The 15,264-nt window shown below is 40.7% G+C and overlaps 1 protein-coding gene across 4 annotated transcripts in view; it reads right to left on the bottom strand.

Annotated features, from left to right (window-relative positions):
* ELMOD1 (ELMO domain containing 1) overlaps nucleotides 1-15,264 on the bottom strand; it is a 56,648-nt gene that overhangs the window by 18,903 nt on the left and 22,481 nt on the right. For all 4 annotated transcript variants that reach the window (XM_054195764.1, XM_054195747.1, XM_054195773.1 and 1 more), the window contains exons 2-5: nucleotides 9,929-10,024; nucleotides 1,497-1,642; nucleotides 1,312-1,340; nucleotides 13-110 (exon numbers count right to left, since the gene is read on the bottom strand). In XM_054195764.1, coding sequence (XP_054051739.1) covers nucleotides 13-110; nucleotides 1,312-1,340; nucleotides 1,497-1,642; nucleotides 9,929-9,945 — 290 coding nt within the window. In that variant the 5' untranslated portion in view covers nucleotides 9,946-10,024. The remainder of the gene's footprint in view (nucleotides 1-12; nucleotides 111-1,311; nucleotides 1,341-1,496; nucleotides 1,643-9,928; nucleotides 10,025-15,264) is intronic.

The following is a 15,264-nucleotide window of genomic DNA, read 5'->3' as shown; positions in this document are numbered from 1 at the left end:
CCATGAACTTACTGTGGATTTATATCTGGATTAATCCTTTTCAGCTCCATGATGTCATCTATAGTTTTTTCAATAGCATCAGGGTGAACACTTACTGAAGTTTGCAGACGCTAAAAAGAGGTTTTAAACACATATTAATTCTTATGAAAGCTATTACTCAATAGAAGGTAACAATGACAAATTTGATACCCAAAAGCTTTTAGAGCCCAGAGGATCCAATTTAATGTATATATATATACACACACTCATTTCCAGTCTGTTCAACCCTACTTCCCCATGCCCTTACACTCAGTCTATTGCATTTCTGCAGCAGCTGCCAGTGAAGATAATCTGCACTGAAGCCTTTGATCAAGAAGCAGCTTCAGACCATCTGCCTAATTAAACTGGAATTCCTAGCCTTCATTTGACACCCCCTCTCCCAACACGTTGCAGTACCACAGCAAAACATTTTTCCTTTCTCTTGCATGTCATTGCACTTTGTAGAGATGTCCCTGGAAGTTCAGTATTCAAAAAAATCAGTGTGCCTTCCAAAAAATTAAAGAGGTCGAACTTTCTGGTGCTTTGTCTCAAACCTACACGATTGCTTAAATGCAAGTTTTTAAATAAGATTCTGCCTTTCTGTTTGTGCTAGAAGTGTATTTGGAAGCGCTGTGCTGAACTATGAACTACGCAACATCATTTTTGCTGATGCTGAGGTAAATTTTTCAACATCACTGATTTTCATACCAAAGAGAAATGAACGGCTGAATGATGCTATTTAACATATACACAAATGCTTTATGAGAAGAATTTAGGTTAGCACAACCAGTGCTGCAGCGAAAGGAAGACATGACAGAGGCTCTTCTCCATTGATGTATTTAAAAGGAGAGCAGAGAACAAAGGTGTCTTGGCTATCTAAGTACTGCTGCCTTTGGCCCCTTTTATCCCTGCTTTCCAGACAAAAAAGCCTTGAGGTGTAAAATGTGTAAGTGACTGACTGCAGATTACAGAAATTCTAGGACAGGATGAGGAATCAAGCCAAGAAATCCCAAATTACAACACATCACCATTGTCACCTCCACCATGACCTGTTGCCCCCTTAATTCCATCAGTGCCACAGCGTACCTGCCCCTGGAGTACAGGGCACTCTCCCTGACTTTGCAAGACCACCTGCTATTGCAGACACAAGACCCTCTTCAGTAGAAGATGAATTTAATGCAAAAATCAAATCAAACCCTAAAGTGATTTTTTTGTGGCCAGCAAACAACATACTGAACAAACCAACTGCACAGGACACAATATGAAAGGTGAATGGTGGTATCTTTCACTCACCTTACTTTTTGAACCTTTCAGTGATGCCTCTGTAAGAGAACAGTATTTGAAAGCATCAAGTCAGACAAGCTAAGTTTATATTGTATTCATTTAACAATATATTTATTTATAAGAATTAAGTCATACTATTTTTAGCACACACAGAAAGGTACAAAGGCATGCATAACTACGTATTTTGCAGTTACCTATTTTCATAGTTCTGGCAGCTCCAGGTTTGGTATTGTAACAGATCCTTTGCAATTCACAGCGACCTGTTAGCTTCCTGACCACAAATTTCAGGCAGCGCCACAAGCATTTGCAGTAGAAGTACAGGCATACCTGGACAAACATCCTGGCAAAAAAAAGAAGCCTGGAAATAAGAGTCTTGAGCAGAGTTTGTTTCAACAAGGTCACCACCCAAACAGAAGATACTTCCTCACCCCAAATTCCCATAGCCTGAGGTCACCTTTAAAGCAAAACCAGCATTTGCACTGCAAACTTTTATCCCGGTGTTAAATCATGTTTTTTAGTCTCACCCAACAACAACAAAAAAAAAAAAACCACACACAAAGCATCGTAACTGGAAGCACAAAACAAATCAGCTCCACCGTTCTCAAAACAGTATTTCTAGAAAGCTCTTTGCCTCCCTAAAATAAAAGGCCATATAGTTCTTATTAATGCTTTGGGGAAACAGGACTACATGAGAAGGAAGCACAGCTCACCCTGCTATCATGGCTGCTGAGGATCCAGGGAGCCACCATACCCTGGCTTAGCTTTGCCTCTGCACCCAGCTGCTCCAAGCAGAGTGGCTGGTTATCCTGGCAAACATGAATCAACACTCCTGTCAGGTCCCCGAGTGACAATTAAGGAAACCAAAGCTTCCCTCCTTCCGGAGAGAAGGTGTTTAAGAACCTGTCCTGAGGACTGGCAGTTCTTCCCAATATCAGCTTTTATACACCACTGATGCTGCACAATTTCTCAAAGTACAGAACAGACAATAAGCCAAAAAAGCCCTTATTTAGATACTGCATGCAGTTTTGAGCCCCAGTGATACAATACAGACTTTGACAAACCGGATGGGTTTCAGTGGAAGGCCCCAAGATGGTAGAGCTGGAGCACAAGCCCTGCAAGGAGAGGCTGGGAGAGCTGGGCTTGTTCCACTTGGAGCAGAGACAGCTTCAGGGGGACCTAACAGCAGCCCCCAGTGCCTGTGGGAAGATCATGGAGGAGACAGAGCTGGGCCCGTCACTGCGGTACAGGGCAGGAAGCCAAGGAACAACAGTCAAACTGAAACATAAGAGACTCAGTCTAGATATAAGAAGCAGCTTTTTCCCCATGAGGACAGTCAGGTAATGGCACAGGTTGCCCAGAGAGGCTGTGCAGTCTCCCTCCTCAGAGACTTTAAACCCTAAGTCAAAAAGCCTTGAGCAGCCCAGTGTGACCTCAGAGCTGACCTGCTGCACACAGGAGGTTGGACCAGAGACCTGCTGAGGTCCCTCCCAGCCTGAACTATCCTGGGATCCCACGAAAGCCAGAAAAAGGCTGCGTACATGAGAAACACTCGATTTTAAAGTTTGTTATAATTGCAGCTGCTACCAAAGCCCACATTCTGCTACCACAGTTATGTAATACAGCCCAAAACCAGATTCCATGGGCTACAACGTATTTGGACACAATTTAGCTTTCTTGTTTCCGCAGCTATAAAGGCACAGATCCTGCCATGTTATTCAACTGTTACCCCCGTGGGGTGCACTGGGATTTGAGGGGTAGGGCAGGATCTACCCAGGGTCCTTGGGTTCAGAAGCACATCTCAGAAAAGGCAAGTCACAAAGATCTGACAACAGGAACATTGCCATCTGGACACAGTTCTCGGCAACTGGCTTTAGGTGGCCCTGCCAGAGCAGGAGGGGTGAACTAGATGACCTACAGAGGTCCCTTCCAACCTCAAGCTCTCTGTGATTATATTTTATGATTGTATTATGGGAAAACATCAATACAGCTTTGATATGCTAGCTTGCCATTAAATGGTCAAAAAGAATTTGGTCCATTATGTTCTAAGCCTGTCTGTACGTGTATTCATCATTAGCCCATTATATCCCTCACATGCTGCTGATGCTTTCAAAGGACATTTATTTATTAGGAGACTCTATATTATCCTTTTCAATGGAGTGCAGTGGTTATTCTGAAATACTGAATTCCAGATACTCAAATCAGTTATAACTTTAATAAAGCTTAAAGAGCTCCATCACTTTCTAAAAACATCCTGAAGGGCATGGTGTAGAAGGACATTCAGGGAAGGGAAGATACATTAATGTCCACACAGGAGTTTAATCTGCTTTATGTTCACTTTAGCTTAATCTCCTTTGAAGGAGGATTAAGCTAAGGGAACTAAAGACATTTTAGGTCTAAATGGAGAGCATCCACACGAGTATTTAACATGCTTTAAAAGCATCCACTTTATCTTCACACTTTTTGTTAATTCACTTAACACTCCCAAACGCCTGCATGCAGGCAACCCCCTTGTCTTTATGCAACAGGAAGCCTCTATTTTAGACACAAAGTGAAACCTGAAGAATGAGGAATCACTCCCACACTGGAATCAAGTTTTCGACAAGCAAAAAAGTTTCAGCTGCTGACACTGAAATATTTGGGGGCCCCCTTCCCCACAAGAGTGCCAGAACACACTACTGCGAGGAGTTTGCATGTGCTTCACAGCAGGTGATCACCTTCAGTATTAAGAACAAGACCAGTTACAAAAAAGGCAAGTCTATCATCAGCGAAGGAGACATTCTTTAAGTTTCCAACAGTCAGTAGTGTAAGTCAGTTAAAGAGTCAGTCTCATATAAAGTCAACTAATGACTCCAATTGCAGCGTTTAATAGTTGCCTGAAAAGCTTCACAGGCTAGCATTGGGCATTTTGTTTTTCTACTAGACATTTAATATCAGCCTTCACAGATTTGACTAGTCCATCACCCCTGAAGAATCCAAAAAACAACCCATAGCCGTCCCTCAGCCTTCTCAGCACACCCCGGCTCTGTACTCAGGCTGAAGGTCCAGACAAATGAATACAAGAGATCAATGCCAAACTGGAAGGTGGAGTGTGGTAAAACAAAGTTCTGTGTTTTCACCACACATTTCTAGTAGAAATTAGTGCCTTACTTCTGGCCTGCTTTTTTTCCAAAGGTTAGGTCTCTATCGGAGCAACCCAGAGAGCCCATTTATATGAAAGAAGGGAAGACAGACTCACTTAACTTCATGTAACAGCCCATGTAAGACTTCTTTCTAATGAACAAGATAGCTCCCATAAGACCACACGTCTTTTAAGAAAGCTGATGCCTACACTTAATTGCCTTCAGGGCTGAAACATCACAATCTATTTCATTACTCAAAACCTTGTTTCTTACTGTATTGTGTGATGTGGATAAGTTTCAGAGGTCAGGGGGAAGGTGTTAGGTGTATTTGAATTACATCTTGCTGCCATTAGACTCAACGACAGATTTGCAAATCAAAGGAAAAACCTCTAAATGGGGTAGAATTAAATGGTTGCAACCACCTTCCCCACTAAAGTTTTGCTTTGGCGGTGGTTTGCACAAAAGTTAACTAATAAAAATGCATCTACAAAATACATCACTACAGCAAGCAAACACTGTATCTGTGATTCATTAAAATATACTTAGCAGCTATTACTAATAAAGCAAACAAACACTAGTTTTGACTAGGTAGCTAATAGAAGAAAGTCATCCTTTGTGGATACCTTCAATTTTCTACTACTCATCCATCTCAAGCTTACAACAGTTGAAATCTTCCATTTGTAACATGAACAGCATAAAAAGTAACACAAGTTTGTTTGGTTTTTTTTTTTTTCCAAAGAGTTGTCCTCTATAAAAGGGAGTTCTTGCTTGGAGAAGTCCTGTAATAAAAGCACACTGGTGATTAAATAAGACAAGTTGTATGCTAGCTGCTATGCACTTCAGTTCATGTAAGCAAAGTGGAGACACTGGCAGCTACAAAACAAAAACGTAGTGCATCTTGAACAAGAACCCACACGGAAGTGTAGGGTGAGCTGTCTGTCTGACTACAGCACAGTGGCAATAACTTCTGGTTTGTTTCAGAGTCCAATTCCAAACCTCCTCTCTGCTCTTCTCTTCTCTGTTTTTGTGCTGTTTCCCCCCACCCCAGCTTGCCTTTGCAGGTTTTCTCAGCACAGAAAATATTGTGTTTCACCAGTAACTTGTGTAGTCATGTACAGCAATACTTCAGATCCTGAGATGAGCTTTAAGAACAGAAGTACGGCAGAAACTAAGGTGTTCCTCAGAGACTTGCTCTCTACTCCTCCCCATCCCAATACAAGCTCCTTCTCCTCCTGTATTACATGCAGCTGTACGGACCTACAGGTTTTGTGTTTGTACATGCAAAATACATTACAAGAGTTCATATGAACATTTATTCAGGTAAAACAAAGAAAAAACTACAGAAGATGCTAACGTACACAGGCCCAACCAACAGGCAGTTGCCAAGGATGCTGTATGAGTGGAAACACATGCAGCCACCCTCCCACAAGAAGTCAGGATTACGTGTTCCCAGTCGTTGATGTCAATCACTTGGACATCAGAAGCTACCTGTTAGCTCCTGAGCAATACCAATGCGACCCAGCATAGTTCTCCCAACTTGGATCACAGAAAGGGTTACTGAACTCTGAAATTAATGCTACAGAAAAATGTACTTGTTACTTGGGTTCCAAGAAAGAAAAAAAAAAATCAAAACAAAAAAAATATTCTGAAATAAATAAGTACTCCCTTGCATGTCTGGAAGATACTTACAGAATACTACTGAGTGCTTAAAGCTACCACAACAGCCTCATGTGCCACAGAAAAGCAGTTTTCTTCTGTGTAATTAGCAAACATCAGATAAGGGCTGGTATATGCATTTATTTCACCACTCCTTCTTCCTTGCTCTTCTGCTTCTCTTTCATATTTTCCCTGCTGTATGTCACTCTGCTTCTCATCTCTAATTTTCTGCCAAGAACAGCTTCAACCAAAAAAAGAATTAGGCAATCAGTACCTTCCAAGGACTATCAGGAACCCTGCAAAACCAAGCAAGCAACCAATCCATATCGGCAATAATGGGGCTCAGCAGAGATGCCGGAGAGCTCTCTTCCATGAGGGCATGGATGAAGAAAGAGGGTTCTACAACCAGTAGGATCCTTGCAAGACACAGAGAAATTTAGAGCCCAAAAGAGCACAAAGTAAGAGTACCACCGCTGCACTCACAACACTTCTATTCTCCACAGCATGTGCTGCCCTGCCTGCGGTAAAAAAGCAAGCAACAGATAGAACTGAGCACGTTGTTTCACACCCTGACTTTACAAAGGAAAGGACAGAAGTGGTTCTCAACACGGGATTACAAGGTTTGCCCTTGACTAGCCAAACTGATGTTCTGTCAGTGTGACGGGAATGGCAAACGTGGTGGTTACTAGAATTTACATCTCTCTCCAATGACAGTATGTCATCACAATTTCATGAAATTTTCACCTTTAAATAAAAAGCCAGACTGGTTCTAGGCCAGCCTTCTCCATGATAAATAGGCAGAAGGAAGATTGAGAAAGGTTTCCAAAGTTGTCCAATATTTCTGTGAAGCCCTTTCCTGTGTAAGGCATGTTCACCTAAATAGCAAGATGTTTGTATAATGCAACATACGGTATTTCATTGCCATGAAAGGAAGCAGAGGTTAATTACTGTGTAACATTTTTAAAACTAATAACATAGAAGGTGCTTATTTCCCCCCCCTGCTAATTTTAGAACCTTAGTATTTTCAGAGCTAGTAACAAACAGAACAAATGCTTTGGGTAAAATGAAAACTTCAATGAGATACCCAATGCTAGTGACTGGACTTAAAATGGTGGGAAAAAAGCAAGCAAAAACCAACAAATAAAGCCCCCAAATCCACTAGTTTAAAAGAATGAAACAAAAGCCACTGCATCTATTACATATTGTTTTCTTTCCTGTGTGTCTTGTTTTAGGTCTTATGAATAGGAAAGACTCTCACACAACTATTTTTCCTGAAGGACATACTCAGCTCAGAGAGGAAAACATTACACATCAATATTTCCTTCCTGAGAATTCTGATTACAGCTTAAGAAGTCAAGGACGCACAAGTTAGTTAAGGATGACAAGCTGCCCAAATAGGCGAGTAAGCAAGTGATACTACCCTGTTAGAAGCCAATTAACTTGACTATTTTTGGTTTATTTGTATAACTTACAGTCTGTATACAAGGTCAACCAAGTAGTAATGTACCAGTCACTGTTTCTGACATAGGCAAACCTGCTATTAGCTCCTTTAAAACACAAGAAATTTTTTTCACTCTGTGCCTTTGCAGACTTGACAACTGAAATCCACCTTATCTCTCCATTTAGACATGAAAGCAAGTCACCGTGGCAACTGAGGAAGACATAAGAGTAGTTTTTAACAGCAGCTTTCCACACTTTCCCTGCTTTTGCTTTTTGCCGACTTCATTTTCATTTTATCTGATGTGACTCCAGTAAGACAGAACTTATGCTTAAAATCTGCTAGTGCTTACAGACTGTTTTGCAGTAGATCAAGAGAAAGTGTCAAGTTTCTAGGTTTTATTGAAAAAACCTAAGTGTCTGCTACAGTGGATTTTCCAAGTTGTTATTATTTCAGATGTTTAAGATAAGTTACAGTCAAAGTGGAAGTGTCACTGACAGACTCCTCAAAACCCCTTTACAAAAAAAGAAAGCACTGAAAGGTGAAATATTTCACTGAAAGATGGTTTTATTATTTCATAAGTAATATTTCAGGCTTTAGGAATAATTCATATCAGAGCAAGTTGAGAAAGAAAATAAACCTAGAACAACCTAAAACCCCTTTTCATTTAGACATCACCTTGGATGGAGAAATACGAGCATAAGAGTCCTGTAGTTTGCTGGCCAACAGCACTCCCCTGAATTTAGGGATTTAGTTATTTCAAGTACTGTACTGTCTGTTTTTAAAAAAAAGAAAAAAAAAAAGAAAAATCTTCTCCTTTCCCTGGAAAGCAGCAGCTGTTGAAAGCAGGTAGATGAAAAGCCAATTCTGTTACATTAAAGATCCCCCAGTCTAAAAATTATATTCTTACAAAAGATCTAGATGTTAAAGTACCCAACGTGTGTAAGCACAGCCCCTTTCTTTGCTATTCAGATGTGCAACACGGTCCTGGGAAAGGCAGGATTAGAGAAAGTAATTCATATTGAGAAATGAGACTGCATAAGCAAGCAATTTAATTTAGGACTTATTTTGAAGTTTTGCAATTGTTCAAATGCTGTAGGACTTCAGTTGATTAAAAGCAGTCTTACTACATGGCACAACATGTATCTTCTTGTATCTTTTTATTGTCTCAATGGCTGGACTTTGTGTTAGAAATGTACTATAAGACACATTTTTTTAGGTTTTGTAAAGGGAAAAAACACGGCAGTGATATTAGCTAAGCTAGTTGTGAACCATCAGGTCACTGGATCATTATCAATGGAGTTGGTGGAAGACCTGTGAATATCCAGGATCTGGGCCACGGAGCTGCAGGGGCCAATCCTTTCCCTCCTGACTGGAGCTTATCAGTGTGGGGAGCACACTAACACTTAGCCTAATTGCTCATTAAATCTTAGCTGTCTTTTGTGGGTGTTAGCAAATACTTTTAACCTGTGTGTATCCTGCTTACAGAGTACTTTTGCATCTGGCTCAAGATACTAAAGGAAACTGACCCAAACACTGCACAGAAATGCTTAAGCCAAGGCTGGTTTGGCAGCAAAATCATTACAGATGATCAGCCTAGAGGTAACGATGCCGATATCCACAGTGTATAAGATTCCTTGCTATAAACAGTCTAAAAAGATAGAAAAATATAGTGACAGATGCTCTATACAGAAGCATATGCTTCATCCCTCTCGAAAAAGTTTTTCCCATCCAGACAGAATATAATTTCTTTGGTTTATGCACAAATTAAGCTCTTGATCTGTGATAGCTTCTAGGAGTGCTCAACTCTCTCCACTGACTACAGAACAAAGACAACATGGGCTTTCTGCACCTACAGCTGGTGTCCGAAAGTCCCCCATTCTACCCCTGGTTCATAGAGAAATAACTGCAAGTCATATGTAAGAGCAAGCAATAGACGTTTCTTCCTGAATTGAGCACAATTGGCCTCAAAAACACTTGCACGTCTTCACCAAGCGTCTCCCCTTCTCTGCTTTCCCAAACAACACTCCAAAAATTCATACAGCAGACAAGAGTTGGGAAGAAAAAAAACAAAAGCAACTGCAACGTTTTTCAAGCACTGTTCTGTGTTACTTTTTCTCCTATTTTCCTGACATATCAGGCACTACTGATTTGATACATCACTGCTCCAATCCCATGAGACAGTTCCCACATTCTTTGCTTCTATAGAGAACTGAGAAGGAAATTTTAAATTAAAAAAGCTTTAATTAAATAGTGAAATCTAGGTGAACAGAAAGCAATCTAGTATAAACTAGTTTACATCTTCTGTACTACTGGTAATAGCTAAAACACTTAACCTCACTGCAACATAGCAGTAACTATTTAACTATTTTAAGTTAATTGAACACTTTTGGAAAAAATAAAGAAGAGTTACCTCAAGAAGTGCTTCATGATGACAGTTTGGTTTGTGTGGCTGGAGCCGTAATCTGTTGATCACTGATGACCTCTTTTTTTGCAGGTGATATCAGTGCTGTAGAAACAGAAATGAGAAGTATTTACTAACAAGAAAAAAAACAAGTGGTACTTCAGTTTTCTAAATTGCTCTTGAAACAAAACTTCTATAGAAATACACGGGGAAGATTTAAGAAGTCACATGTCAGTAAAAACAAAACGGAAAAGCATAGTTTGTTCACACTCTTCAGCCTGAGCACATACTTTGACCAGACTACTATCCATGTCTCTTTTCAGAAGAGTACAAAATTTGATTAAGAGCACAGAATTAAGTGAGAAAGCTTGAAGAAAAATCTAGACAATTTCAAACACCTCTTGTGTTCTTCAAACACATGTCTGGTTCACATCAGCTTCCAAGTGGCAGCTTCAAGACACTCAGCTTGCTCCGCTGTTAAAAGTCCTCTCTTCCCTAGAATTTGCAACAGCACTTGGAGACCTCAGGTAAAAGTAGCATGTAAGCAAAGAGCTACTACTGGGTCCTGATTTAATTCACTATAGGAGATGTCAGGTAATTAACTTTCCTGGTGACCAACTTTATTTTAAGATCTCCTATGTATCGTTTAATAGATACAGTTGACTAAGTTGTCCATCCATTCTGACATCTGGTGTCCTACAGTTTATTTTCATTATGATTACAGTTTAGTTCCAGTAAGAGAGGAACAGGAAGAATTCGGGAAGAAACATCATAAATATAACCCTGCCTATGTACTGCAGACTCTTCCCACTCATCACCTCTTTACTTCAGATTTCTAAAATGGAGTATTTACGTACAAGCAATATTTGACTAAGAGATACAGACTTCTCAATATTGCCATCTTTCATACCCTGTAAAAGGCAAGAAGACATCCTTACTTGCTGCCAGAAAACAGAGTACTGTTACACATGTCTGCTGTTGGGACAGCTTCATCCAAGACTTAAAGTTCAAGCTCTGTACTAGTACAAACCACACACAAAGGCCTGAAAGAAAGTTCTGCTGTTAAGAAATCATTTAAGAGTCCATGTTTTGTCAGCACTGCATGCCAGCATGCTGAAAAATACCTGAAGGCCTTCAAAATCTGGCCTCTTTTGTCACAAAGTTATAAATGGAGAGAATCTCAAGTAGGTATTCTTTTGCAGGACCTACCAGCACTGATAGGATAAAAATCTTCTTACCCTACCTTGTTCTGATAGTATTTCCCTTTTGTTAACTTACATTATGCTGTTGCCTGCTGACAGGAACAGAACAAGCGTTTAAGTTCAGAAAAATGCAGCTATCTTGTTGGATTACATCACATACAGCTTGCTAAAAATATATAATCCCTGAACTGTTAAAGCTTCATTCATTTATATTGTTTTTGACTGGCTGAATCGTGTTGCTGTCCCCTGAATACAGCTATAATTGGTGCTGGCTGCAGTGACACCTGCTTGCAAGGACAGAGTCGCTAACATCAAACTCCGGTTCATTAATGAACACAGTGGGCAGGCTCCTAACACTTCCTGCTACAGCTTTTGATAGGTCTTCAACAACAGCAAGCACAGGGAGTACGGAAGATCAGCAAAAACTGGAGGGGATGTAACCTGCTCCCCTTCTCCAATCTAATAACTTGCTGTTTAAAAGATACAGTTTGTGAAAGATTCTCACAGCTGAGTCTCAGCTTTTTAGCATCAAGTTGAACAAAGTAAGCTTCACTGCAACATTTGACCTATAAGGGCAGCAGTGTAAGGAACACGCCAGAAGTGCCAGGAACTGTCAAATCAACCCCCTCTAAAAGTGTGTGCTGGCCTCAGCCTCTCAGGTCAGCTCCTTCTTCATTCTGATCAAGGTCCCCGCTGAAAACGATGCTGCGTTCTTACTACTGCTTTAAAGGAAGTTCTACTTGGTTGAGCTCCAGAATTGGCTCATCCAAACGCGGCATGGTAGGAGCGTCAAGATACTCTCCCTTCAAGAACAGTTACCAGCTACGGACAATTATAAATTTGTTTTGAATGCTCATTAAAAATTAGACTGTTTCTAAGACTGTATTTTAAGAAGCCAGTTTTGCTGTTCATAAACCCCCGCTTTCTACCCAGAAAGCTAATCTCAAAAGGAAGGTCATTGGTTGTAAAGAAAAAGCATAACTGACACAACAAGCATGGCAAACAGTTAAAAGTGCCAACTTTGGATCTCTTTACAAGCCCACCCTTGGAATTACAAAAATAATTCTCCTTGCTCTCTCCCTTTTAACTAAAAAGGGAGCAGGGGGTAAGTCACCAGAAAGAAATTTTATAGCTGAAGTCCTGATGCCACAGAAGTCAACATCAAAGCCCTCCAAACTTGGAGAGGAACAGTTCACCCTGCAGGCTTCAACAGCCAGTCCCCTACAGCACAGGCACGGCCAATAACTAGGTCCATGGAAAGGCTATGGACATAAAAGCAGTTTCCTCCACTGGAGCACAAAACAAATTCCACCTGACTCTACCAAGAAGGTTTTCAAGACCTAGAGGCAAGACTTACACTACAAACAAAAGTACAGACAGTCTATACTGCTGTCTTGGTTCATAAGGTAAAAAGTTTGCCTCAATGTCTGGCAGACAGGCTTTGTAAGTGCTGTTGTCTGCTAAGTACAGGGACAGACATTAATGTTATGCCCTGTGATTCTTGCGACGATTCACTTATGTTGATATCATGGTTTGGGCTGTGCTTGGCCACTGAGTGGTTCTGTTTTACCTCAAACAAGGACAGTGGACACACACATACATTAAGCTATTGACATCCTGGCTAGACTGGGAGGCCAAATCAGAAGGCAAGAATTTACAGTCATCTTCAAACAAGTAGGACTGTAGGGCAGCATTCCCCATTTCCATATACCCCCATAAATGGTCCTCTAGGGGATTTTAGTAAATAATTTCTGTAAAGAAAACAGCTTATAAACTCTTTAAAAAGATTGTTACCACAATTCACAGCTGAGTAAGTTCAAATAATCATAAACCTGTAGGCCTAATAAGACCTTTGCAAGACCTAATGAGATGGGTCCAGAGAAGGGCTGCAAAAATGATGAGAGGGCTGGAGCACATCTCCTATGAGGACAGGCTGAGAGAGTTGGGGTTATTCAGCCAGGGGAAGAGTCCAGGGAGACCTTACTGCAGCCTTTCAGTACTTAAAGGAGGCTTATAAGAAAGATGGGGACAAGCGTTTTAGCAGGTCCTGTTGCAGTAGGACAAGGAGTAATGGTTTTAAACTAAAAGAGGGAAGGATTCAGGCTAGATATAAGGAAGAAATTTTTTACAACGAGGGTGGTGAAACACTGGCACAGATTGCCCAAAGAGGTGGTAGAGGCGCCAGCCCTTGAAACATTCAAGGTCAGGTTGGACGGAACTCTGAGCAACCTCATCTAGTTGAAGATGTCCCTGCTCATTGCAGGGGGGTTGGACTAGATGACCTTTAAAGGTCCCTTCCAACCCAAACTATTCTATGATTCTAATTTCTGCCAACCTCTTTTCCACTCAAAATGTAATAAGTTTCTTTTAAGTGAAGAAAAAAAAAAAAAGAAATAGAGTCCCATACAAAATAAACTAGTACTCTATTTTACTTCCAGTAAAGTTGTTAAAGCATCTCAGTCAACAAGATGAGCATCTCTAGGTTTGGATGACATTTACATGCCATCAGAGTTTGACAGAAAAGTTTCTGTCAATTACCATTAGGTGTGCTTAGAAAAAGATGCATTTGTGGTCAGGGAGAGGGACTTGACTTATAGCCTCCTCTTTTCTTAAGGAAAGAGTTTCCTCAGCAAGTTTAGTGTCTGCAGATCAGGAAGGCTTTCAAGGTCCACTTGAGGGAAAGGAAGACACATATGAGAAAAAGATTTCTATGAGCGACAGATAATCAGGGTGATGAATGTTTGTGAGCTTGTTGAAAGAAAGAGTGCAACAATTACACAATTCAGTTGAGAAGTTGACAGAAGTTACAGGTTTGGGGAGACAAATACAAGTGTCTGAAGACCCAACTTCCTGCACTTTTGAAATATCACTTTTGTTAGAGAGGGCCAGACTTGCAGCAGGATACCCAGAGCCAGCAGGCACCCAGTGGGGAGCAGCCTGTTGGCCACAGCACTCACCCACCACTCTGAGACATTGAGTTTATGCTTTTACTTGGTTTCACACTCATGTGAACTTGCAGCTGTGTTTTTCTGCAGCCTAAGAAATTGTTCCAGCTTTAAGCTATACGCATTCACATTTTCTCACCAAGGAACCTGCAAGATACTTCCCCTCTTCTCCTTTTGTAGGCAGCTTTTCTGCCTTTTCTGATTTTAAGTCATGCAGCTGGAGGAAGCCTAAAGACGAGTAGGTTTGACTTTCTTAGCTATCTTTCACTAATTCCCTAGAAGTAGCTTACACCAACAATACAGATGCACCACTGAAAACCTCTTGGCCCAGTGTTAAAAGTTTGCCCTTTGGCACGAAGAGACTCATGTTCTAAGGCTCTAGATTGAGGACAATGGAGCAAGGACGCAGTTTGGATCTCCCATACACTTGAGTTTCTCAACTTGCTGGATTTTATCCCATACCACACCACTTCCATAAATCAACCTCCTCCTCCCTCCAGCAACACACCCACATACCCACTCACTGCCAATTGTTTCATCCGGTTTTATCTTAAACCGGACAGGAGCATCCCTGTCCAAAACTAGCTGTAGCTTTTCTTGGAGAGCAGCAATACGACTACAGTCACATAGAACAGCAAAACTATTGCAAGATCTGTCTCAAGATATGAATGAAGTTTTCCGTAAATAAATATTAACCATCTGAATTCTTGTGACTCTATGATATTTTAAGTAGTACAGCAAAACATGCATCAATTTGAAAGGTTAACAGTTGCTGGAGGCTGAAAGAAGCCAAGAGTAAGCCTTAAAACGTCACCTCTATCTGAAGCTGAGGGTTTAGTTTATCTTTAAGAAAGCTGCAGATACAGCTGAGGGAAAGAGTTGTGTTATTTAATATAAGTCAGCATATTTGCAGAGTAAAATCCAAAGGAAAGGTATGTCTTGCAAGACATTGTTTGTCTTGCAAGCTAATGACTCACCTGGCATATTGCAAACATTTTTAGAAGGTTTATATTCTAATTATAAAGAAAGAATAGTTTGCTGAAGAGACAAATCATCAGAACCATTAAGATGAGCAGGCTGAATATAGGACATTATTTATGTGGATCATTAGATTACAGTTCATCCAAACTTCCCTCCTCACAAAAACCAAAAAGGACATATGTTTGAAGTAGAAGGCAGTAATTGCATCAGTCATCTT

Source organism: Rissa tridactyla, chromosome 1 (assembly GCF_028500815.1).
Source record: "Rissa tridactyla isolate bRisTri1 chromosome 1, bRisTri1.patW.cur.20221130, whole genome shotgun sequence".
NCBI classification, from domain to species: Eukaryota; Metazoa; Chordata; class Aves; order Charadriiformes; family Laridae; genus Rissa; species Rissa tridactyla.
This window is presented reverse-complemented; position numbering and strand designations above follow the sequence as displayed.